This window comes from Acanthochromis polyacanthus, chromosome 8, assembly GCF_021347895.1.
Source record: "Acanthochromis polyacanthus isolate Apoly-LR-REF ecotype Palm Island chromosome 8, KAUST_Apoly_ChrSc, whole genome shotgun sequence".
Classification (NCBI taxonomy): domain Eukaryota; kingdom Metazoa; phylum Chordata; class Actinopteri; family Pomacentridae; genus Acanthochromis; species Acanthochromis polyacanthus.
The window spans coordinates 6912874-6939415 of record NC_067120.1 but is presented as its reverse complement, the minus strand read 5'-3'; the positions used below and the strand labels follow the sequence as shown (position 1 = coordinate 6939415).

At 42.0% G+C, this 26542-nt stretch overlaps 1 protein-coding gene across 2 annotated transcripts; it reads left to right on the top strand.

Annotated features, from left to right (window-relative positions):
* The first annotated feature begins 368 nt into the window (after positions 1-368).
* Positions 369-25154, top strand: si:ch211-236l14.4 (SITS-binding protein). 2 transcript variants are annotated; one of them, XM_051952581.1, is made up of 11 exons: positions 369-624; positions 931-1381; positions 3494-3665; positions 13477-13684; positions 13856-14006; positions 16088-16285; positions 17533-17801; positions 17897-18033; positions 19324-19445; positions 21986-22165; positions 22344-25154. In XM_051952581.1, the coding sequence occupies exons 1-11, from the start codon at positions 620-622 to the stop codon at positions 22515-22517; spliced, it is 2067 nt and encodes a 688-aa protein (XP_051808541.1). In that variant the 5' UTR covers positions 369-619; the 3' UTR covers positions 22518-25154. The 2 variants fall into 2 exon arrangements, with proteins under 2 accessions (XP_051808541.1, XP_051808540.1); XM_051952580.1 differs by having other exon boundaries at positions 370-624; positions 709-1381.
* The last annotated feature ends 1388 nt before the right edge of the window (positions 25155-26542 follow it).

The following is a 26542-nucleotide window of genomic DNA, read 5'->3' as shown; positions in this document are numbered from 1 at the left end:
GGAAACTGAGCAAAAATTGGCATTTTAAGCTCTAGATTCGACTAACAAGTGGAAAAAGTATTCACATATCACAATATATTTTAATCTATTGGCTAATTTTCCAAATAGGCCAATAAAAACGTCAATGCCAAGATCTTTGTGTTCGTGGTTTCATCACCACGTCCAGACATCACCTTTTGCTCTCAGTTAAAACATTAAACACCACAGGATCACATTTGGATGAGACATGGCATGTGCTCCGACCTTGCCATGTCCAATTGACGCCCCTCGCCGTCCACCAAACCGCCAGATGACAAGTGTGCACAGTCTTTACGCACGGAGAGCGCATGGAGAGTTTGCGAGCACGCATGGGGGTCCCGCCCTACCAGGCTGCCCGTGGCCTCCTCACCCCGACGGGCAACTCCGAGACTCTGCCAAACCCTCTTGACCCCCTCGTTTCCCTCTCTCTACCTTTCCTCTGAAGAAACAACCCGGCGTTACGTCATGAAGTGCAGGGCGAGCAAGACAGCGTCTTAGGAGCTATTCGTAGGCATTGCTGCCAAACCCGGCTTGGGGCTGCTCATGAGCTCACTGCAGCCAATGCAATTTACAAATCCAACTCTTTTAAAACAGCAGCAGTATGTGGTAAGTCCAATTATTCATTCATACTGTTTGATTTCCTCGCAGGGATATTTTTTTCTTTATCTCACAGCTTTCTTCACATGACAGGTCTCTGTTGCTGGCACAATTGCGCAAAAAAAGAAACACACACACACAGCAGTGTGAACGGCGTAAAGATAATGAGTAGACTGGTTTACACTGTAGCCTCACTGAAAACACCATGACATAATGAAGCAACAGAGATCTTTGACGCACAGAGATTTCTACAGCATTTTTTTGTCTTTGATTCTTTGCTGATCTCAAAAACAACATGCCCCACGCTCGAAATAGGAACCCTAGCCCCATCCCAGAGGTAACATGGGACACGGGATTGAAGGAGATGAACGAGACCTGGAAAGGAGCTATAGCCTGTCTCGGGGTGGCCGTCTTCTTTGTAATGACCATCGGGATCATTTACTGGCAAGTGGTGGACCAGCCCAACAAAAACTGGATCCTCAGGGGCACTTTTAGCGGACTGATCTGGGAGAGGAGAACCCACTCGCTGGTCATACAGACCCTGACGGAGGACAAGACCTACGTGGAAATTGACGTCGGGAACGTGGGGAACCCCGACATCGAGGTTCCCTTCGTGAGGAACCTGTGCTGGCTTAATAAAACCGAGTTCTGCTATACGTGGGACTCGGTGGCCGAGGTGAAGATCTCGCTGGAGGTGAATGAGGATACGGAGACGGAGTGCTACAGTATGAGCTGGACGCCGGTGCACTGCCATGTGGAGCTGAAGGTAAGGTTTCTGCTGCTCAGTGTGAGGTTTCTGCTGCTCAGTGTGCACTCAAGAGCCCGCAAAAAGTGTCATTGTGCGCAAAAATGTGTTGTGCGTAAAGCTGTTTTTGCGCATGTTTTACGCTTGGACCTTGCCATTTCTTAATTTTGCCATTAACTGGGTGCGTGTTGTTGTCGCTGAAGTAGTCTGTAAAATGTAGCAGTGGCGGAAGAATCTAAACAATCTCATTAATTTTCTTACACGAGGTTTTTAGCTGTTTTATAAGGTCAACCCACACTGATTTCAACCACCACCTGTTCAGACAAAATGCTCAAGACTGCATTAAAAAAGACTAGAAGGAGATGTAGCTTTCAACAATGAGTGGAATTGTCCTTTTCATTGTAAACTATATCTTTAAAAGTGCATTTTTGCAGGATGCAATGTGCAGACCTGTAATTTAATCATTTATGTGATTCAAAAATAAAACTACAATTTATCCTTAATAGTTCTGTTTTCGTTGGATTTAACATCCAGCATGAATAATTGTTAAATTGAATGAAATATCACAGAATCCTGACGTCTGAGGGATTCATTTGAGTCCTCAGTTTGCGTGATTCCTTCATCCCTTTCTCCCTTTTTACAGCCCTCGAATTAACTGCACCGACTTGGATCCATGTCGTGTTAAATCTGCTTTGTCACAGTTGTTATGCATATTGTTTTTTTTTACACACACAGTACTTACTGTACTTTCCCCCCACTGGCTTAATTATCAAAGGCATTTAACTATTGCGACGTTTGGGGAGGTTAATCTGTCCCCACTGGAACATTCCTTCGCCATAACTCCCTGTCATGTGGCGCGACTGCTCACAGAGAGAGCCTTTCCAAACCAAAGTCGCCTTTATTTTTCCTAATTTCCAAAATCCTGCCCAGTGCCTCTCAGATGACCACTTGGCACCTGTTTTGAGACTCCTTAACGGAGCCCAGATTCTGCTGACATTAAATAAATGAGCTTCCAGTCTGCGAGTTTCTCTTCCAGGAGTTTGAAAAGATTGAGGAGGAAGCTTTCTCTTAGAAAACCTCTCTGTCATTCAATCCTCTGCTGTGTGAGATACTTTCTTAGACAGTCTCATGTAACAGCTATCACAGATGCCGCTCAGTGCATTTTTGCAGTAATCTGACAAGACACTGGCACTGATGTACAGATATATATACCATAAAATGTAGTATCAATATTAGATGTATCCATCCTCTAAGAAGTGAAACATTGTGAACTCCCATTAGAAACATTAAAACTAAGATCAAATTGTTCTAATTTCTGTCATTTATGAAATCAACATAAGTGTGCTTTTAAAAAGCTTTAAAAACTGTATCCCTAAATGTTTGTGTGTATTTGCAGTGTTCAAAAAGTAAAAGAAAGTTGGAAAGAGCCTTTTCTTCTGTCCATTACTGTCAAATGTGGCTCTTTAAATTCTCATTTAATTTACATTTAATTTATCCATCCATCCATCCTCTATATACCGCTTTATCCTCACTAGGGTCACAGGGGATGCTGGAGCCTATCCTAGTTGACTCGGGCGAAGGCAGGGGACACCCTGGACAGGTCGCCAGTCTGTATACAGACAAACAATCATTCTCACACTCACACCTACGGGCAATTTAGAGTAACCAATTAACCTCAGCATATTTTTGGACTGTGGGAGGAAGCCGGGGTGCCCGGAGAAAACCCACGCATGCACAGGGAGAACATGCAAACTCCATGCAGAAAGATCCCAGGCCCACACCGGGATTTGAACTGGGGATCTTCTTGCTGCAAGGCGAAAGTGCTAACCACTACTCCACTGTGCAGCCCACATTTAATTTAGATTATTATATTTATTACTTACTTACTAACTCTGCTGCTGTCTTGTTGTCTAATTAATTTTACTGTAAGTTTCAGTTACCAAGAAAGATTCCTTGTGTGTGCAAACTCATTTCGCGATAAAACGTTTTCTGATTCAGATCTTCTAAATTTGCAGTTCACATCAATTTCATCTAGTTCCTGTCTTCTTAAATGTAAACTTTCCTCTCTTTGCTCCTGCATCTTTGTCTCTCACTTGTGTCTTCCTGTATGTTCGTCCGTCTGTTTTCCCCCAGGACTGCTTCTCCATGACCAACGTGTCCTGGTACGGCGGTGCCAGCGTCCGTGGTCAGACGTGGCCAATCAACGATCAAAATGCCACGATGCAGCCCTTCATCGTCAGCGACCTGAAGGACAACCCCTCCGGCTTCGGCTCGGCCCTGGAGCGCTACTTCCTGGGCTCGTCAGGTGAGAGGTCGTTTGCATCACTCTACAGATTCGCTATCAGCTGAGAGCATCTCATTAGCAAAAGTGGAGTCGCAGCTCTCCTCTCCACACCCAAGTCTATTACCAGAAGAAAGATCTGTCCAAGTCCTTAAAATGACACAGGGTCAGTTGTTTCCCCACACTTGCCATCGGCATCGGGGTTAGAACAAGGGCTCCGGAAATTTGACCCCACATCAGCGGGTACACAAAGTGTGGCGTGAATCCCAGGGTGTGAGGGAAGCCCTGCGGATGTTGTTGTGTTTTCTTACCCCCGCAGACCCCTCATGTAAGTGTTTGTTTGTGTTTGAGCTGAGAGGGGGGAAAAAATGGCTTCAGAAGCAGCGTCCCCCCACCCAAAAAGCACCACACACCGATGACTAAGATAGGTTGGCTGTGCCTACAAATAGAGATGTAACACAACGCTGTCTGTGGCATCTGGGTTTATTAATTTAGAGATTAGACTACAAAGGGAAGCAAACCACCTTTAGCATCTTAAATTAACTCTTAGGGATACCGGGGTAATTGCCTTTTGTTTCTATTAAAAGGGCAGGTTGGACGAGGTCCCTGCTGACTCTTATAACTCACCAGGTTATTTTGGTGGTGTTAGATTTTATCCCGGGGGGCAGAGTTGGGGGGGAGGCAGAACCCACTAGCGGATGTGAATGGTTAATGTGTCTGATGTGTTTGTGTGTTGGAGTGTAGCATTAACCTTGGGAACTTTGCACTCCCAAGTTGTCTTTCTCGGTTTCTTTTCTGACCAATCTGTGTTCTTAGAAAGATTTCGATGTATCTGACATCGACTGAAAAGTCTTAACTTGCGCACATGCACGTTTCAGCGTGTGTTCCGCAGGTGTAATGTGTTTGACAGTCAGTGTATTCAGGAATCCCGTGCATGTGCGGTTGGGCATGACATCAGCCGGCGAGGTGATACAAACAATCATCTTTTATGACTTCACTGATTGTTACCAGTGAACCCCGCACGCATCCATTCACACGCTGACAGACACAAATGCGCACATGCCCGCGCACGTACACATTTCGGGGACGTTATGTAACGGTGGCAGGCTTAACAAGACGGTCACATGACTCAAATCCCTTTTCCACCTTGTGAGAGGACGCTGGTAATTATCAGGACCCTGTAACCCTTTGTTTCTCTCTTTAGCTTTGCACGAAGGGGGGAAAAAAAGAAAAAACACACACAGATGAGATGAAATCCCGATGAGAACAACTGTTTGAATGTTGCCTAGTAACCACTCACAGACACATACTGTACATAGCCCCAAACATAGCAAACTGATGTTCTGCAATGACAGCGATGCCTGCTGGAGCACTGAAGATATACTCGTATACTCCATGCCTTCCTTTAAAGTTCAAGAATCAGTTTTATGCAGTGTTGAAATTTGCACGTGGCTGCTTTTATATTGTTTCCTTTAACTTGGATGGCGCAGATGCACAACAAACAGCCCATGAGTTAGAAATTAAAAGAGTACGAGATCAGATTTAGTTTCTCAGCGTGCTTTAGGTTTCCGTCATACATCATCATTAATTCTCTAAAAGCAAACATTTATGTGTTTGCCTCATTTGCCAGCAACATAACCACTCTGTGTAGTTAACTGAGAACTCCAATACTAATATTTATATCGCTGTATAACTCCACTAACAACAGAGTTTAACTGTCAGACTTGTTGAGTGCTTTGAAATTACTAGATGCAGCATCAGAGGTGATCCAGTGATGCTGCTTCAGTGCTAAGAATTATACCACAGATGAATGACTTCTAATGTTACTGGCATTCAAAACAGTTTGCACGCTGCACGAGGGACTTCCCAGAAGTTTACCGACCCATTAGGGCTATACGTTCCATTTGTTCTGTTGCTTTTTGTAATGCGTGTTGCAATTATGCACATCAGATCGGTTAGTTGCCTTGAATAAATAATCGACAATATCCTACATGCAGCTCCAGGATCCTGCCAAAATAATCTCACAACCATCTGTGCTCCTGTGCTCTTCAAACACGATTTTTTATGATTCTTCATTGTGCAAAGTGTTCCAATTTATGCAAGTAATATCATCAGGAGTGTTCCAGACTGCAGCAACTTGAAGGGGAACTGGAAATATACTTTCATGGCACGTTGGAACCCAATTATTTGTAACTTATCTCTCCTTTCTCCATATCCAAAGATCGTGAACACCAATTCTCTCGCTTCACCCTCATCCGAAAACATCAGGATGTCAGAATACATCAGCTGCACTCGTCAACCTCCGCTGTCCCATTTCAAACTGCATGATGGTGGAGTCATAAATGTGTTATTGTTATAGCTAACAGCGGTGGGACAGGAAACAATTATAGCAGCTTTTATGGAGAAAAAATATCCACATTTATGGGTGGATAGTAAACAAGATCATTATGGGAAATTGAGAGTTTATGCAAGCATGTGACGGCTTAAGCAGATTATTGATTTCTTCCTGGTTTTGGCAGTGAAAAGGTTATTATTTTTTCATGTAAATCGACCAAATTTAATTGGATGCAGCAACAGGCATCACTTGCAGAATGTAAAATGAAGACATAGTGTGATTTATAGCCGCATTTGTGGCTGTAATTGTTGTGTTTCCAAGAAAAATTGCACAGAAAACACAGACTGAGCTTTCAGTATGGCTGCATAAACAAGTGTAAATATTCACTGCATATTAGCATTTGCAACTCAAAACCCAATTTTGATGTATTATTATGATTTCGTCCAATTTCCAAGCTAGCTGTGGGTGCACTGCGCAGAATGCCGTCATAATCGTGATGCATGCACTTCATACAAGACATTTGCAATGTAATGGTGTAGTTTGCATCACTGGCGACCACAAATGCGTTGCGATGCTCCGGCTGAACTCACAGTTTACTGTTGTACCTCTCCTGAGTTTCATTTGGATGAAAAAAAGAGCGACAGTATGTTTTCCCTTAAAACAGATTCAGGAAAAGGCAGTGCTCCAACGGTAATAAAAAGTAAAAGTCACCACATGTCATTGATGATTTTGGTGAATATTATTAATGATTAATGGACTGACAAATCTGCATTTTGGCACAAGAGACTTAATCAGAGCTGTGATGCTGCTTTTTTCCCCCAATCTGCTTTGAGGGAACAAACACGCTGCAGTTTTAATGTAATAGCCGCAGCTGTTTGAACCCACTGACCACGATATTTCTGTTGTACATGCGAGGTGCACGCATTGAGACCTGTCTTCACTGACTCTAGTTAGTCAGAGGAGCGCATTAATTATGTGCTGGGCAATATGGACCTGCGACTGCCATTACTGACCTAAGAGAACTCCTGGGGACAGTTAAAGAGCAAGACAGATGGGCTGAAATCTAGGGCGAAGAGAGTTGTGCAGCAAAGAAGAAGTAGAAAAGTAAAGCAGAGAGACCGGAGACGAGATATATGCAACCGTGCAGCAGAGTGACATTTGAGAGTGTTGCCAACTGCAGGAACTTGTCAGAGTCCCACCTGTCTTTATCCATACAAAAACAACCGGGCTACTAAGGACAGATTAGATATCAGTGTAGCTACATCCTCTCTTAAGAAGAAGGCTTCCTCAAGCTTATTCTGACATTTACTCAACCTGCGATGATGGCTGATTTTGCACAGGGCTTTAGTGAGCAAATGTGAGCAGACATGCAGATATCGAAGCAAAACTTTGGAAGTGAGTTACTGCACCAAGTCAGCGTGACAAGTGGAGGCTTCAGTACCTGATGAAAGTTTTGTCTTTGGCCTAAAATAGGAAGTGAAACCAAATTGAAGATGCAAAGGTTTTGTTCATTTATTGTTTTTTTCTCTCTACAGTATCTAGTGATGGTCTGCATTTGAAGTACATGCATCAAATAAATATATTTCAGTAACTGAATCTACATTTTTACTCCACCAAGGAACTTTTTGTGACATATGAGTTATATGGTGCATTGGTTTGACCGCCTGTTTGTCCATCTGTCTGTCTGTTAGCAACACCCAAAACTGACCAACAGATTTGGATGAAATTTTCAAGGAAGGTCAGAAATGACACAAGGCGGCTTATTGTCTGGATTCACGGATTTGTTAAAGATTTCCGTATCATTGTGAGATAGCGGCACAGCGTCACTGTAACTGTCAGAGAAATTTTCTGAAAGACACACAGAGTCACCAAAATCAAAGCGGAGTTTCTTTAATTCTTGCAGGCAGGAGACAAGCCTCACAGAGAGGTACAGGGTTCTCTTAATGTTAGATTCTGAAGTACACATTTTTATACAAGTTATACGACAGTTGGAAACTTTGTCACGAATTCTCATGATTCCTGCTCAGCGTGTGATGACCTCATGACTGAGTGATATCAGGCAGTCTGACTCAGCAGTTTTTTCAGCAGCTTCAGGTTCTTACCAGTATAACACACCACATTTTTCTAACAGAAACTATGACAACAAGTGAACATTACGACAGCTGCCTGCTGACGAAAACATGATTGTGATCCTACTACAACGGACTTATCGGGACTTGTCTGTCGGAAATGATTCAAGGAACGACTGATGAAACTGTGGGGGTGTTTCCGAGTCCCATCAATTCCCGCCGCCACATTCCCGCTACATATTTAGGTCACGCGATTCGATATCCGTACATAACGTACACATGCATAACACATGCTTGTGCTCAACGCAAGTTATTTTGTTTGTGGGTGCATCCACTATGGACACAGTCTATAGTGGAGTGCAAGTACTGCGTTCTCTGGGTGCTTTTCTTGTCTTAAAAGTCTTATTATCTGCACCATATTTACATGTTTTTATATTTAAATTAAAATTTAAAGCCTTCATTCTATTGAATAAAGACTTTAATAGTGTACTACATAATTACTTATCCATATAGCATTTCTTAAGTTTCTGGTTCTGATGTTTTCTTGACTTACAATCTTTGTGTTATAGCCTAGATAGATGTAGTTCAGTTCAGGGAGAATATTTTCCATAAAAGCCAGAAATAAAGTAAAACACCTGTCATTGTTTTCAGTGCTCATGCAACTTTTTCAGGTAAATAGATATGATGGGAATTTCAGATCTCAAAACTGTCCCAGGATAAAAGCGTAACATTTCAGAGCTTATGGACATTTTAGCGACAGCATTGTTGTTATTTCTGGATAAAAAAAAATAGCTCATTTCAAAGAGAAGAACAATGCTGCTATTATGAATAATAAGGAAAATGACTCATCAGGTTTTTTTTTTTATTACACTGTAGAGAACATAAATAAATAATTTTACATTTGTAAGCAAAACAGCCATCTAACAGCTTTTATTTAGTGCATTCACCCAAACACATATATTTTATGAATTTCAATCAGAATACATGTTACACTTAACCAGGATGTTGGCACACAATGAGCAGCATGTTCGCCAGCTTTTCTGTTCTCAAATATAGTTTTATAGCTTTTTCCATTCTCCTATTTTTCTAATACGAGCATTAATTGTCCCCATAAGGCGCCCTTGCTCTGTGGTCCGTATGTAGACGCTTTACACCAACCAAGCTCCCATCAAAGGTTTCCAAACCCAGCAGTACAAATAAGGACTCGTGTTGTTTGCGATGAATAAACGTGATAGCTGTAACTTTGAACTCTGACATCTCTTTACCCTGCTGTTGCTCAGTCAGACAGTAATTTATCTCCTGTCTCTTTATAGCTGCCTTTTTTCATGCTTGCCTTTAGGAGAGGAACATCACAGGATAGAATCTGACATAATTCATGCAGGACAATTCCTAAAGATATGAAACCACATCTTACACATGCACGCAAACTCTCTTTCCCGTTCTGCCATTTTTCATTTTAGCATAATTCTCTCTCCCCTTCACTTCACTATGTCCCCCCTTTTCTCTTTATTTCTATCTCTGACTCAGTCTTTCCGTGAGAGATGATACTTTACTGCTTCTGCTCATTTGTTGTTCTGTATGTCAGAGGGAACCAGCCAAGCACAACAGAGAGATAGGGATAAAAGTTATGTAACCGTCATGATTTAGTTTCCCCCTTTTGGATAATGACACTCAATCAGCTTTATATGATACGACTGAACTTTATATTGACCAGGAAGAGAACAACAAGTGAGAAACATGTTCTCATTGTGGTGCTTCATGGAAAGCAAATAGCACAGGAAGGAAGGAAACCACAAAAGAAAAAAAATCAGTCAGTGAGTGGTCCATGAGTTTTGTCTTCTTTTTAAACATACATGTGCATAGTTGAGGGTGGAGGGACTTAATACTTACTATTAAGATCTAATTGAAACCACTTGCTTAAACAAAACTTATACCTAACAGTTACACGCATCACAGACAATCCAGTAGTGTCCTGGATGTGTTCTTTTATTTTTCTGAACAGCTTCTTTTTGAGTGTTTCGTGAGCACTTTAATTGTGTTCATACCAACTTAGGAAATAAAAGTTTATTTGTCGTAGGGAAACAAGCTCAACCAAAATACCCTCCGTGTTGCTCAAGAGGTCGACAGGAGGTTGTGGGGGCAGCTGCCCCGAAACCTCGACACTCCTGGACAAGTAAGACGTGAAACACTTCAAGAATGCCTCACTTAGCCAACTGAAGCTTTGTTCAAAGCAGCCTGTCATCTCCTGTATGAGGCAGCTACTGTTCGAAAGTCACCCCGCAAAAGTCTCCACCGTCGACCTTTTGTAGCTTCCATCAGAGAGAGATTCTTTAAAGAAAGGAGCAGCTTCTTCCCTCTGTTGTTATTATTGTGTGCATCAGGTCACCTTCATAAGCATGTAACCTGTCTGTGCCGGTCAGTTCTGCTTAGTTCCTAATATGAACTAACTTCAACTCATCTTATATTACATCAGCCGTCAAGTATTTAGATCTGGAATCATGTAATCTACTGTTGGTGAGAAAGACACGTTTTTATGTGTGATGTTTGTCCAGAACACAGTGTCTCACACTTGCAACAATAAAACTGATTGATGATAGGAGTAGAGCAGAGAAAGTCTCTTTAGTGTTTCATTATTTTTTCAATAAGTGGGATTGGAAATTTACTACCGTGGCAAGATCCCAGTTTTGTGGCCATCAATTTCTTGAGGTTGGGCTCAGAAACGAAATTTCCATTGTTAAGGAAATACATGCCTGAACACACACACACACACACACACACACACACACACACACACACACACACACACACACACACACACACACACACACACACACAGAGAGAGCGAGAGAGAGAGAGAGAGAGAGTTAGAGTTCGAGTGCACATTTTTATAATCCCAGTCAGGTCTGTAAGCGTGCACGGGTGTCATAAATAACAGTATAAATATGACGGGTAAAGGAGTGCAGCCCATCTGGCCGGCAGCAGCAGGGAGTCGGGCGGCAGCGTTTTCCTTTCAGACCGGCCACTCTCCGAGGGCCGAGACACCACATTAAAACCTTCCTGACCCCTGAGAAGGTGCACGGGGTCACCTCCGCTGCCACCTCCCAACGTTCAGCTCAAACAGAGCGTGAGGAAGTGCAGAACCTTTATGGTCCTATAAGTCCTGCTCTGTTTTTCTTGGAAGTCTACAGTTCCCCGTTAAAGAAAGTGTGTGCGAATGTGCGTATGCAGACACGCGTGTGAGGGCTTATTTGATTTGTGTGTTCGCTCAGCAGCTGTAAAATTGAGGAATGTGTGTGTCGAATCATTCAGATCTGCCCATTAAAATTCATTCATCTTTACATTTGCTGATGCTTTGAAGGTGAGAGGATACTTTGAGTCAGGCGTGTAATTTCACTTTTGAGAGGTAGTGGAAAATATTTCACGGGAAGCATGGAATTTTAAAGAAATTGTTCTAAAAATAGGGTCCACCCCTCTCGTTTCCCTTTTTACTCTTGGGTACCTCACACTGGCTGTAACTCAAAGCTCTAAACCTACTTCACTTTCTTTAAATGACTCTTAGTGATAAGATGTGTCTTACAAAGCCCAACACTTGTACGACTAGGTTTGTTTTTTCATCAGGATATCCATCGTGTTGCATATAAAGTGCTCTGAGTTGAATGATTTAAACACAGAAGACAAGTATACTTTACTTTCAAATCTGCATGTTTTAATCAGAAATGGAATAATAGGTACCACAGTTTTGGATCGGACGTTTGCGTTTCATTGAGCCTCTGCAGAGTCATTTCCCATAAAAAGTAAATATGGCTCCAGAAGTCATGCTTGCAAACTTAAACTCCACTTTCCACCACGTGTGCGCTTTGGTGAAACACACTGTTTGCAGTCTACTGTATCTGCACATCATTCTACAGGGCTGCTCGGTGTCTGGTGTACTCTCGGTGCCTCTATTTCCACTGCCTGCATTCCTCCTCCATCCTTCCATAAAGCTATAACATTTTCTCCACTGCCCCACTTTCTGCTGCACTTTACACGAGACGTATATAGTCTGGTGCCATGGTAGTAGCACCTTTGCTGCATTAAAATGTCATTTAACAATTGTACCCCTTGCAGAACTTATATGCATGGTATAATATTTTATATATATATATATATATATATATATATATATATATATAACAAAAAAGTCTACATTTATCTGTTCATGAATCTGCAACAAGCGGGTGGTGACCTAATAGCTTGTGAGAGGCAGCTGAGGTGTTATCAGTATCTCTTTGACATTATCCGTTGCAAACACGTGAGAATTACCCTGAGGTTGAGGGCTCCTCGCTGGGCTTTACGTGGTGTTTAAATTCTGATCGCCGAAACTATTAATCTGATTATAAACTGGTATATGTGTATCCGGCCCGCTCATGGTCCCAGCCTGCATGAGAACAGTAAGCTCATTGAAACCAGAGAGGGTGAAGGCTGACGTGAGCCAAGGACACCCAGGTCTCAGACTGTCTAATCCGCTCATTGATCAGCCAGATATCTTAAATCCAATTTTGGCTACTTTGAGGAGATTGTGCAGGAGCTCGAGCAAATAGGGTCGGAGTCCGGGTTGAATGCGCCGATCGATACTGACCTTAGATGGGACAGACCGGCAGCTAAGCAGAGAGGAAGAGAAGGTAGTTAAAGCTGGGGAGGGAGAAGGTGGGAGTCAGGTTGGGGGAGAAGTGATGAGGGTAAGGGTAACCTGAGAGGGACAAGGCATTCCTTGCAGGGCAACTACATCTGCGGACACGATTTTGTTCTATGCAGAATCTGATAATTTCACACGGCCTCTGAAGGCCTGTATGGTGGGAGAGGAGCACAAAGGAGCCTCTTAGCTGGAAGATTATAGAAGTTTGACAAGTTTAATCACAGGTGTTCTTCTTAGTTTGTCTCATTTGTCATAAAGAGAGAAGAAAACAAACAGAGCAGCAAAGAAAATGAACAAACTTTCACGACCAATGTGACTTTCCGGGCTGCCTGACTCTTCCAGCGTTGCTTGTGCAGTGTAACCTGCCTACTTAGAAGCTGCCAGCAGTCCCAGGGTAAACTCATCCAACCGCATGCTGCTATATCTCATTCTAGGGAGTGTTTTTCTTACATCTGAGTGGAGCAATATCAGCTGACACAGCCTACACTCTACCTCCCACAACACGCCATCCGTCATCCTCATCCCGGTCTCAGTAACACTCTCGCACTATGTCATATAAGTGGAATCTGCGATGGACCGTCTTACTTGCGCCGCTTTTTGACTTTAATGACGACTGTGAAACTAATTGAAGTACCTGATCGTCCTCTTGCATCAGTGACTTTATACTCCACCATGTGCTTATCCCTAAAGCGGCGAGCGTGATGTAATACACTAATGTCGCACATCCTCTCCTGTCTCCTTCTTCCTACCATGCAGGTGTTGCGGTGCTTGTATCTCCTGATATTCCCCTGCAGCTCGGAGTGGACAGCAGACAGCAGTTCTGCCTGCAGTCACTGCCTAGTATGGAGCGTCTCCCTCTGCAGTACACGGTGTGTGTGGCCCGCGACGTAAAAGCTGCTCACCAGGAAGCGGTGCAACAACTCTCCGAGCACAGCAGGCAGCTGCCCAACATGAAAGCACTGTGGTTAGTTCAGTTTCGATTGAGATTAGAGACATGATCCTCTCCTTTATTTCTTGTTGTCATAATAGCAATAAGTCAAAGTGTGCTCGGGTCAGCGAGCACCGATTGAAACTTTACAAGCCATAAACTAAAATCTAGCCCCATCCGCCGTGATCCCTCTGTGTGTCCTTACAGGCTGCCGTTCTGGAAGCTGCTCGCCAACGTGGATTCAGGGCCGAAAGTGGAGAGGGAGCTGAGGACCTTCTCTAACCGTCTGAGGAGACACCAGCTGGGGGAGGGAGTCATCAGCCTCAACGAACATTCCACCACCCTCCTCTCTGACATGGTACATGCTCAACACCATCTCCTATACCTTAAAAATCTGCAGCACATTGAGGTTTATTCAAAGAATTACATTTTCACTGCCTTTTGCTGGATGAAGATGGCGCCGAGGAAGCGAAAACATCCGCTTTTCTTGATTCATTTCAATCTAGTCCGAGGCTAAAAGGGATGCATCACTTTTACTTACTCAAAATGGCCTCTTTCTGTCGCTTTATTCGACCCAAAGATGTAAATGAAAAACAAACAAGAAAACAATCCCATCTTGCCAGCACAGATTTCTCAATCATCTGACTCCCACTCTCCAATCAGTAGCCGCTTTTCCATTAATCTTTTAACGGCCTGCTTTAGCATAAAGAAAATGTTATATTCTGCAGTTTTATTTATTTATTATCTTGTATAATGGTTCCTTTACAATGTCCTTTAAAGTTATCAGCAAGTGGCTGGATCTGTGATGCGTATCTAAATTGCTGTTAGTTCTCAGGTCCATCCTTTCTTCCTCCAGCCATTTCTCACTCCGTGCAGCTTTTCCTCTTCTACCGCCGGAGCGGCGAAACTGGTGAGGGTTCATCGGTCAGAGGCTCACAACTGGCCAGGGAAAGAGATGAAAGAGTTTTCTTAAGTAGATCTCCAGAGCAGTGGAGACAGGCGGGGAACGAAGGAGGGAGGACAGGTTCACCGAAATGTCAGAGCGCAGAAAAAAAAAGAAGAAAAGAAGGTTTTGGGCCTTTTGCCTTCATGTTGAAAAATTAGTCTCACAGAGTGCAGACTATACCTACAAGAACCTTTTGAATTATGTCTTAAAGCTTGTAAATGTAAATTATCCAGCTCTTCTGTATGTTTTCCGGAATTTTTAAAGTTATTTAGCCTTTGCGAGGGGGTTGTGTGATGTTTTATCTGTTCGTTGCGATGCTTTCTGTTATTGTTTCACATTTAACCGGTTACCTTCTTACCACGAACCGCATGGAAACAGTGAAGTGGATCTGTGTCAACACCTGCTGATGTTCCATTACAACACAAATATAGTTGAGGGAAGACAAACAGAGCCTCTCCTAATAGATCTCAGGTTGCCCCGAGTGTGGTAACTGTAGGATGGTGAAAAATTGGGTGTGTTGAGATTCGAAGGGAACTCAGCCAAGGCTAACTGGAGGAGGTGATCCTGACACCAGCTCGATGCTGTGATCTGACCTGGAGACGAGAAGGCAGCAGAGTTTCACACCATCAGTCCATCGCAGAGGTCAAGCTCAGGCATCTCCTTATGTACATATACAATGGTAACAGTATGTTCCCTTTACCAGTTCAGGAGGTGTGAAAGGACACACAGAGAGAGAAGGGGGAACACACATGTCAGCCAGTGGATACTGTGCGGTGAACAAGAGTTTTCCTAGTTTTCTGGTACATCAAAGATACTCAGCACCAGTTTTGCTGACTCCACATCACCCCGTTCCCCTCAGCCGCTGCTATAAAGAACCAGTGGAGCGTACAGTCCTGCGTGGAAACTTATGGAATTGAAGTTGTCTGTGAAGTGTAAGGCTTTGAACAAGTGTGACTGGCAACAATGATCCTCTCTTTCACTCCAGTTTTACAAGGATTCATAAATTATCAGTCACACTATGACCTTTCTTTTCCAGTTTCCATGTTAGTTTGGAATGAATTGCAGGCACTGGAAAATGTGCGTTATTAAGAAGTTTCTTTTGTTTCTAAACTTGATTAAGTAGCTGTTTGCAGAATCAAGCTCTATGCTTTTGTCTTCTTTCTAGCTTTTTTCTTTCTGTTCTTTTCAGAAAAAATGCAGGACAAATGGTACCTCATAAAAAAAAGATATTACACAATATGTGCTAATCTACCCTTTCTTCCTACAGCTATTTCACCCCCATGAGTCAGTCTTTATATTCTTAAGATGTTTTGTTATATGTTATGTAATCTGAAATCTCTGTTTGAGTTGAACATGTAAATCCCAGAGGATTACATTATATGTCAAATGGTTCTGACAGAGGTCATATCGTCAGAGCCACATGTTTTCAGTGCCCACATGCCATGTTGGTGCAGTTCTATGGTGTCATTGTGTGTCTCTGTGTCTCTCTGCAGGACCATGACTACCTCAACAGCAGGAGAAGGGGGATGTCCAAGAGACTGACCAGGGACCTCCCACTTGTCAAGCTTCTTAACATTTCCATCACCCTGTCCCCTTTCCTGGGCGTGGACACCACGCAGTTCCACACCTCCCTCGTGGACGGCACCGAGGCCTACTGGCTCAGCCTCCCCTCGGCCTCTCAGGGACAGCTGGTGAGACACGAGAGACGCACTGTCATCCTGCAAAGCACTTAGCTGTCTGTCTTCACGGTCATCTACGTTTGAGCTTTCTACATGAGGTTCCTCTGTTTCATTTCAGATTTGGGTACAGATTTAAGTACAGAAAAACATCCACTTTATCCCCATTGGGCTTCAACTATTCATGGAAAACATATTTCATGTCATGTGTCCATAACAATGAACTTTCCTTAATGTAAGAGAACGCTCTACTTGGTTGAAAAGGAAACCAGACACAGAGGTTTTTTCATAATGGATACTTTCCATCTGTTTTGCAGACTCCATTCACCCCTTCCATTTGGATAGAAAACAGAGCAGCGTGAATGTGATCTATTCTAGAAAATCTATAAGTGCAACAGCAGAGACACTGTAGTTAATAATGAGTTGATTAACCAAAGAGGAATTCATTTGATCAGTATATAATTGCTGGACTATTTGCATCATAGTTGACATCTTTGCTGTTTTCAGGCCTAGAATCAGCATGGCCGAATATAACCAAACAGCACATGGCATTTTTAGAGAAAGATTCTTCTAAAATATTATATATTAAACTGAGTAAAACTGAGATTGAAAGATTTCTAAAGATATTGTTGTAAACATGTTGACATGTGATAAATCCACACTTGACTCACACACTACTTTATATTAAAAAACTCAGAAAGCCTTGGAGTCTTTCAGTCTTTTCTTCAGGAGGAAATGACATCATGTGGAGCAGGTCATGTGATCTGGAATTAACACACTTCCTTGAGAGGTGTTTTTGTAATGGGTGACTTAGTTGAAAGTGATTTCTCGGACACAGATACAATTTGTTGTTTTCCATATAAATGTAATATATTGCCAGAAAAGAAATATCTGTCATGATTATCTCAACTCAGTAAAAAGAACACAATCAAAAATACATTTGAATAAGCTCATTTTATCATTGTTTAGATAATTAGAAGGTGGTTGTTATTAAATTTGGACTGTTATTTATTTGACATTTCAGTAATATCCAGTCATTTTTTATTAATAAGTTATTGTTTCCATAATAAATGACCCTAACCCTGTAAAAACACACACACACACACACACACACACACACACACACACACACACACACACACATATATATATATATTACTTTTATTAAAAATGCATGCAAGATATATCCCATGAACTTCAAAAGTCCCTCAATTATATATTGTGAAATAAAATCGATTTGCTTCCCTCCGTGCTTCCTGCAGATCCCTGTGATGAGTCAGTGGCGAGGAAAGTTCTGTGTCAAGCTGAACATCACCAACCCAGGAGCAGTGAGCTGGTTTCTGGACAGGGTGGGATCCCTGCAGGCCCATTTAGGAATGGAGTACGTCCTGCTGGAGGGGGGTGAGGGGAATCTGTTCGAGGAGCAGTCCCTGCGACCTCCACAGGTTCTGAGTGGAGACAAGTACATCACCCACCTGGCTGACCTGGCCACCAGGATAGGAGACTCCACCATCATGACAGCAGGGACACGGTAAAAAAAACCCAAGCACCAAATCTTTGCCGCATTTTCTATTAATGGACGTCTCTGTCAGTCTCATGTTTATTGTGTTTCCTTCTGTGTTGCAGATCAAGCCACAAGCCGCTGTTTGTGAGGATGACCCCCCTGCAGTCTGACTGGAGCCCGATGGGCCTGAGGGCCATCATTCCCTCCCTGCTGCACCACACTCTGCTGGGATACAACTTCCTCATTCCTGATGCAGTAGGTAATACCACAGCCAATGGGTCAGTTTTCTCACTTCTAAAAGTATGATCATATTCTGCCTTTGTAAGGAAACTGATAAAAGAAAAGAACGTGCCTGAGCTTCTGGATTCCAGTGTATTCCGATAATGTTCTAAATTCTTGTGAAGGTGAATCACAGACAGACAGACAGCTGAGAGAAAATGATTTGCTTTGAAGTGCAGAAATCAGAGAGCTGTCAACAGCACAGGCATGAAACATTTCTGACTGTTAATTTTGCGCTTTTGTATCTCGTCCACTGCTGTTGCTAGGTGCACTGGTGTTTGTTTTTCTTGTGCCATGAATCATTGTTTTCTTCTTTCGCATTTTATTCACGGATCCTCAACTTACACAGGACTATGAAACACCAATAATTAACATAAGACAGATCCAAACAAAAAAAGTTGAATAAATCACTCACAAAATAAATGATATGCCGCATATTTTTAATGTAATAGTGCACTGTAAAAAAAAACAACTGGATTGCTTAGCTGTTTTTAACTGTATTCACTTTTATTTTTACAGATTTTTCTGTTTTGATAATTTACAAATAATATCCAGTAAAATCACAGAAAAAAACTGTTAAAAAAGCAAGCCACCTCAATATGTGTTATGTTGATACTGAAAAATTGCAGTTTTCCTATATTTAAATAATCTAAAAGTATCATTACAGATATTTGCTGTTATTTTCAATTAGTTTTTTATTAGTTTTTGAATGTTACAGAATTGCATTGTTTTTCTAACAGATTTTTTAAAATTATTTTTACTTTTTGCACTTTTATTTTCCAGATTTTTCTGTTTTGATAATTTACAAATAATATCCAATAAAAATAATAAAATAAGCCAAAAGTATGTGTTGTTATGTTGATATTAACAAGTTAGAGTTTTACTGTATTTAAATCATCTAGAAGTATCATTACAGATATTTGCTTTTATTTTCAATTTGTTCTTTGGTGTTTTTTTTTAACTATTTCGGAATGTTACAGAATTGCTTTAGAATTTTTTAAAAAACTTTTTTAGAACAATTTTCCATTTTTTTTTATTTCTGTAGTGTGTAGAAATAGGAAAAAAAACACCAACTAAACAGAGAACCTTGCCTTCATTTGCAGGCTTTTCAGAGAAAATGAAAGATTTTTTTTTTTTGAAACAGATGTTTCAAAATTTTGCCGATTTGCTCCTTATATATTCGTGTCTCCCAAGTCATATAGTTCACGTAATTCTTAAATATTTGATTCATTTCATTCTGCTCTGTACATATCCCTCTCTCTCCATGCAGGTGGCTCTCTGTCTGGAGACCTGATCACAGATGAGGAGTTGTTCATCCGTTGGCTGGAGATCGCAGCCTTCCTCCCCGTTATCAGCTTCCACACACCGCCCTGGGTCTGCGGCGAGGACCAGGTATAAACCAAACACACGTTACAGACCAACATCAGGCTGACATTACAGCTGCGTCATCCACATTAGATGTAAATACAGTGACGGCAACGTTGCAGGTTCACATTCTTCTTCTCCAGACTTGTTAAAGAGATTTTCACTTGTGGAGATTTACAGCGGAGAGATCAAGTGAAGTGAGGTATGAATGCTGCCGATTAGATGTTCTAAAAGGGAGCAGGAGATTACCGTTCCTGCTCGCACACCGCTTATGAAAAAAGACATTAGAGGAGTAGTTTATTGACCCAGCAGCCTCTCATCGGGTTTCAGGGTCAGTGCTGAGAAGTTCCCACCGATGTTTTTACCAGAGGAGCCTGAGAGCTGCTTAGACCTGGTGTTTCAAAAGTCAGACCTGGCAGGATAAAACACCGTCCCTCTGCCGGAAAGCAGGAACATGCTATTCACCGTATGCAGCAGGAAAACAAGACCTACACTCTCTGGTGATATGTATTGATACTTTTGACAGTGTGGTTCCAGAGCTCAGGTTCCTGAACATTTTCTGGGTTTTTTTCGCCTCTCCTGCCCTTCCCGCCTTTCCTCGTCTCATTCACCTGTGGTTAGGAGTCCATCTGTTCTGAATTACAATCCCTATTCTAGATTTATGGCTCACTCTCACTCTCGAGGGCCACTTCAGCAGGAATGATAATGAATTTGAGGACAAGTCTTGGAAAAATACTTTATTGTAGCAATTAAGATTTCCATGAGTAATTGACAAGTGTGACAGAGTGGGAGTGATCGACTGGATTTTTTTTCCGCTCAGAGAGGACGAAGGCAGCAAAATGTATTGGTTGTGACTTGCGTTGCGTGACAAAGATAAAAATAGGCCTATTGGACAGCTAGACATTTGACAGCAGAAATGTTTTCCATTTTGGTCTCTTGCATGGGGTTCAGCTTATAAACCCAGATGAAGTGAGACCGAGGAGACGTTTCAGTACCGCACATGATAAACGACTCTTTTATGTGCGTTTCACTGAAGTTTGAATGTGGTGCACCTTTATTTCCAGAACGTGTGAGACTTGAGTCAGTCATAGACAGGTCACAGCAGCGGCCGCGCTGGAATCAAATAGCAGTAAAACCCCAAACCCACACACATGCCTGGCTTCTCAATTAGAGAAGGATCCACTCAAACCCTGGCTCCCATTCACGCTCATTCCTACAAATGTTCTCAATCCTAACTCATAAAAATACATTTTTTATAGATGCGGTCGAGATTTGTTTTTGTCATGGGACTCTGAGGAGGATGTGACCCTTGCAGGAATGCCGGACCAGTTTGGCCACAGGGAGACAGGAGAAAGACTTGGACAGTGTTAAAGCCACTAAGTCAACAATAGGCTGCTCTTAAGTTCCGTCTGTACGTCTGGGTGCAGCGATGGCACAAATGTCCTTAGCAGACCTCGTCGTCAATATTTTTCTTGAAATCCTTTCGACAGATGATTTAGTTTGGGAAATGTTTTTTTGTTCATTGGTTACAGTTTCTCCAGATTTCTTAAAAATTTTTTTGGTTTGGTTTGGTTCTGAATGGGGCTGCAGAGTGGCTCGATGGTTAGCACTGTCTCCCAGGTTTGCATCCCGGTCTAACAGGCCAGATTAACCCCCCGGCCAACGTATACCCAGGGGTATTCTCTGACCTAGGCCACATAAAGATTAATCATGTTGACTCTTAATTATTAAGTTATTTGGGATTTTTTTTTTTTTTTTGCAAAGAGGTGTGCTCAGCAAGCAAATTATTATGAAAAAACACAACTAGAATGTCCTTGAGCTAATTGCAATTTAAAAAGTTCAAATTAAAGGAAAAACCGAATTTAAAACCAAGAAAAATTCAAGCAAAAAATTATGGAAGAACATCCGCATTGGCTGGTGTTGCTTTCAATTGTTCCCGTATAACAGATTTCAGTATAATATCTCTGTATTGTCTTTGATTTCTGCTTAAACTAAGATTGCTTTGATCTGTGTGCAACAGGCCACATTAAACCCCCGGCCAAAGTATACTTTAGCTTAGCCTAATTTATAGAATATACCCTTCAGGGCTAAAATACATCCCATGTAATAAGAGATTACATCAATCAAATTCATTATATCTTAATTTAAGCACAAATCAATGAAATTAAATCAAACATTTTAGGCAAAATAGGGCTCAGAGGATAGCGCTGTTGCCTTGCAGCTAGAAGATCCCTGGTTCATGTCTCGGCCTGGGATCTTTCTATGTTCTCCCCGTGCATGTGTGGTTTTCTCCAGTTTCTCCAGCTTCCTCTCACAAACATGTTGAGGTTAATTAATGATTCTAAATTGTCTGTAGGTGTGAGTGTGATTGTTTGTCTCTATGTGTAGTCCTGTGATAGACTGGTCCAGGTGTCCAGGTGTCCTCTGCCTTCACCCTAAGTCAGCTGGGATGGACTCCAGCCCTCCATGACCCTAATGAGGATTAAGCAGTGTATAGATAATGGATGGATGTTTGTGAGTGAAAACAAAGAATGCAAATGCTATTTTACGCTCTTCTCTCCTCGTAGGTGCTAAACCTAACTCGGACCTACATTGCGACGCACCAGAGGGACGTGGTACCGCTGATAGAAAAGTATGCAGAGGAGTGGCAGATGACGGGAAACCCCATCTACCGGCCGATGTGGTGGCTCAGTCCCAGTGACCCCATGACCTTCACCATCGATGACCAGTTCCTCATCGGAGACGAGGTGACTTAATGGTGTTCTAATAGGGATGGGATTGAGTTTCTTCTGTCAGAATCGGATATACTTGGCATCCGATAGCGTACGAATCAACATCAGCTGTAACTCGATGTCCTGCTAATGAAAGTGTACAATCTCACTGACATCTTAGATTGTTTAAACCAATCTGATTTCTTATTTTCAGGTCCTGGTGGCGCCGGTGGTGGAGAAGGGCGCAGTGCAGAGGGATATTTATTTACCTGACGGGGGCTTCCAGTGGCAGGACAGCCAGAACGCACAGGTGTTCGATGGGGGGACGTTTCTACAGGACTACCCCGTCGCTCTGGAGGACGTGGCTGTCTTCTTACGGAGAAGCTGAGTCACATGACTGATCCACTGAGTCACCTGACTTATCCTATTACTGTTCTGAATCAAATTCTTTTTAAAAAAAAAAACATACTTGTGCTGTTCTCAACTTGCACTTTTCCACTAAAGACCTTGTCTCAAGGCTCTGCTTTGAGATGATATGTAGAAAGATTTTTTTTATACTTGCACTTTACAGTTCAAAATGATTTTGTTTTTAATTTTTTTTCTTTTGTGACATTTTCTTCTTCCTTTTTTTAAAAAAAAGTTGTTAATCGGTTTTACCTCTCGGCTGATTTGTTTCCGGACTTTTTAATCCGTTCTGCTTTTCTCTCTCTTTTTTTGTATAGTTCCGGAGAAATCTGTGTGTTTACATACTGCATTTCTACAGTCTTTAAATTTTTAGTCGCTGCTGGCTCTCTTGATAAGGAGGAACAAAGCAAGCCCCTTGTTTGCTTAAACAAATCTGAATCTCTCAAGAAGACCAAATGAAGATATAGAAAGACAGAGGAAGATGACTGGAAGGGCTTTTTTTCTAGGGAAATGCTTACTGGGAGGAAATTAGATCACAGAAAGCTGCATATAGAGACAGACGCAGCGTGGTACCGTACGTCCTGCTCACTCATTGGAAAGGCTTCTACTTGAACTTATCAGGCCAACGGGCTGATGTTTTTATGAATGTACCTCAAGTTATGGATTTTCATTGCGCTACAAAGTCATCTGACACAACCACCTATGACCCCTTCGCACATATTCTTAGCATAGTTTGTCGACATACCACTGTTGGATGTATCTGAATGTCCCTTAGTACTGTACACCACACGAACTTGAGGCCAAGCCACTGTCATTGTACCTTTGCATATATTTGAAGTTAGATTAGAGTTTACCTTCTTACTAACCTGCTGTAACAAGGGCTTTGAAATGGGTGGCTCTTTTTTTAATTACTCATTAAATGACTAATGCAGTGTTGCTACGCTCTTTAATATAACCAAATATCAAATGAATGACAACAAATGAAATTTTAAAATTAGTGTTATTGCCTTGATATGGAAGTGACCTACACCTCCTCCATCCCCTCTACTGAACCAGACTTTGCACCTCTTTATGTGTATTTAGTACATGCATATACATGCAGTATGTAAGAGCTAAATTATGTCTACACTGCCTTTAAATGACTGAATAATGGAGCATTAAATGGGGTTAGAACAATTTACCTAACCATCTTGAAGGTGGAGTCAGTCCCAAGCATCCCATATGTATGGGGATGATGCGCGCTGGTAACACCTATTGAATCGTATCCTCCTGCTCCAATTGCCCCTTTTCCCCCTTCGTCTCCTCTTCCCAGCTGAAGTTTGCTTCCCATTTGCAGCATCAGGTCTGTGCACGAAAACCAGTCGGGCAGTGAGCAGACATGCTGACTGAATTTGGCAGTGTGTATTTTATATTACAGTAAAATCCCATATTCCACCTTTAATCTGTGCAAAAAGCCTAAAGGTGAAAACAACAAGCTGCAATTTTACATTGTGTTACATAGTGGACTATTTCTCTAACCCTCGAATTTCCATGCTAAGCTAACTGTCTTCTGGTTGTAGACTTTCAGCTTAGCAGGCACACAGGAGAATGTGGCAGTTTTCTCATCTCATCAGCTCCTATCAAAAAAATCTAATAAGCTTATTTCCCCAAATGCTGAACCAGCATACACAAATGCTTCTCTAAGTGTTGCAGACAAAAAAAAGCCACAACCATGTTGGATTTACAAGAAGTTGTTGATCTAATATTTAAGAATCACAGAGTTGCAGTAGTCACCTCTTAGAATCCTTCACAAATAGTTCATTTTCTGCCCTTGTGTGTAACTTGACTTAACCTGCTGCTTGGACTGTCTTTGTAAATACACTCACTTCCATCGCTTTCTTCAGTTGAGTCAGAATGTTGTTTGAACCCTCACTTAATGCTTTCAGCGAATGAGACGAGATTTTCTTTTTGTGATTATATTCAGAGTCTGCCCATGAACAAATGTAATCTTTATGTCACGACGCATTGCTCTACATGTCTTTAGCTAGTGCTCTTTGTCAGCGCGTATCTTTATTGATTTGTTCTTCACAAGGTAATCTTAACTGGCCAGCAGTGATGATACAGACTCGGGAAACTTATCGCTTAGTGACTGTTACCACTGAACTGATTGTGTAACTTTGATCTAACAAGTTTACTGTATCAACTCAAACACTCAGGTCTAATGAAGCTTATCAGATCACCAAATGTCTTAGTGCAACGCAGTATGTTGTGAACACACTGACGTCTTAATCTCTCCCAGAGCAGAATGTACAACGGACAAACTGTGACTTCCCACAGCCCTTCATGTGAGGAGCTTTTCTAGTTCCCCTTTTAATGCTTTTATGGAATGCTGTGGTATGTTCACTTCTGAGTTGCAAGAAAAGCTTTGATGTGTTATTCCTTCCCTCTACAGACTGCGCCAACCATGCGCCTTAATATGCCACTCTTAAGTCGAGGCCACACGAGTGTCTGAATTATTGCAGAATCAGCAATGTACATATTACGATGACTGTGCCATTACAAGTGTTGTTTTTTTTCTCTTCTGTAAATCAGAGAACGTAGAATGACAAAGTTGCAATAAAGTTTACATTTTCTTACTTCACTTCCTCGAGTTATTAAGTTCACGCCTTTTTAATGACACAACGGGGTAACAGGGTGGACAATTAAGTAGGGCGAGATTTTAATGATTTTGGCATGTTGTCGCCTGTTTCATGTCGGTTTTCTGTCTGAAATACACAAGTTTGGTAATGCAGTAGTGACCACAGGCTGTAAAAAATAATGTTGCATCATCACCCGCAGGTTTCCTGATAAAGGGTTTTGAGGTTTAGTGTGGTGGTTTTAGCTGTCGCCATCTTGACAGTGCTGGACTCCTCCTGTTTCTCAGCTAATCCAAGAATGAAATTGGTGGAGAGGGAGTGGAGTTGAGGAGGTGACCAGTGACTGCTTAACTTTAAACCTGAATAAAATTTAACCGAGGATGTTATTTGAAAATTCACCCCTTGGATAGTTTACATGGATGAGGAAGTTAGCCAGAGAGACCAGAACTGTTTTTTGTACCAGGCTATAAAAATGTTTCTTTTTGTTATAAAGTTGTCATTATAAAATGGGGGTTCATGAAGATTGATTTGCTTTTGGAGCCAGCCTCTAGTGGCCATTGGAGGAACTGCAGTTTTTGCCTCCTAGGATGTTGTCAGTGTTGAAGAAATTTCCATCGTAGTCCTTTGAAGTTTGCTGTAGTGGGGTGTTTACTGGTATTCTGGCATACGATGGGCTTACCAACACAGAGCATGAGTCTGTGAAGGTAAGCCGATTCAGAATCTTTGCAGAGTACTCAATTTATAGGGATGTTTAGAGAGTAGGGAAGGGCCTGTATGTAAATAGAAGGTGAATAGTGGTTAATTTGCGTATGGTTGCTCATCAGGAACAGAAGGGTAAGACAACAAAAAACAACTGGTAACTGAATCAAGGAGACTAGCAAACAGTTGCAAATAACAAAAGATGAAAGAATTGTGGAGAACCGCGGGAAATGAGGAGTGACACAAGAAAGTATCTGTCGATAAAGAAAAGCTGTGCTACTTTCTTCATCACTTTATGGAAAAATGCCTGCATGGTTACTTCCTTTCCACCAAAGTACCACAAATGACCCTAAACATAAATATGGAGAACTAATGAATGAAGATAAAGAGTGTCAGGGGAAATATCTGTTGTATTCATGTAGACATCCGTCTACATGCGTGTGGTCCCGGCTCTTCTTTCTCCTCACGCCACAAACCCTGCATCTGTGTGAGCATGCTGACGACCAACATCTGCACTAATTCCCCTTAAACCTAAGAAAAGTTATTTATAGCCTAGGTGAGCATGCAGTGCGAGAGATTCTCAGGGGAATCACATTCGGCCCGACCTCCGCCGAGCTTCTCCTCCTTACCTTCCTCACCACTTGGCCGGGTGCCACCTTGGGGCCACCGTCCCTGCTCCTTTAGCGCAGACAGG

Bases quoted from the DNA above. Each gene is read 5' to 3' on its own strand.
- si:ch211-236l14.4 (XM_051952580.1), top strand. From the start codon at position 911: ATGCCCCACGCTCGAAATAGGAACCCTAGCCCCATCCCAGAGGTAACA. The intron at 13,685-13,855 runs GTTAGTTCAGTT...GTGTCCTTACAG, and splicing joins CCCAACATGAAAGCACTGTG to GCTGCCGTTCTGGAAGCTGC. The intron at 14,007-16,087 runs GTACATGCTCAA...GTCTCTCTGCAG, and splicing joins CCACCCTCCTCTCTGACATG to GACCATGACTACCTCAACAG.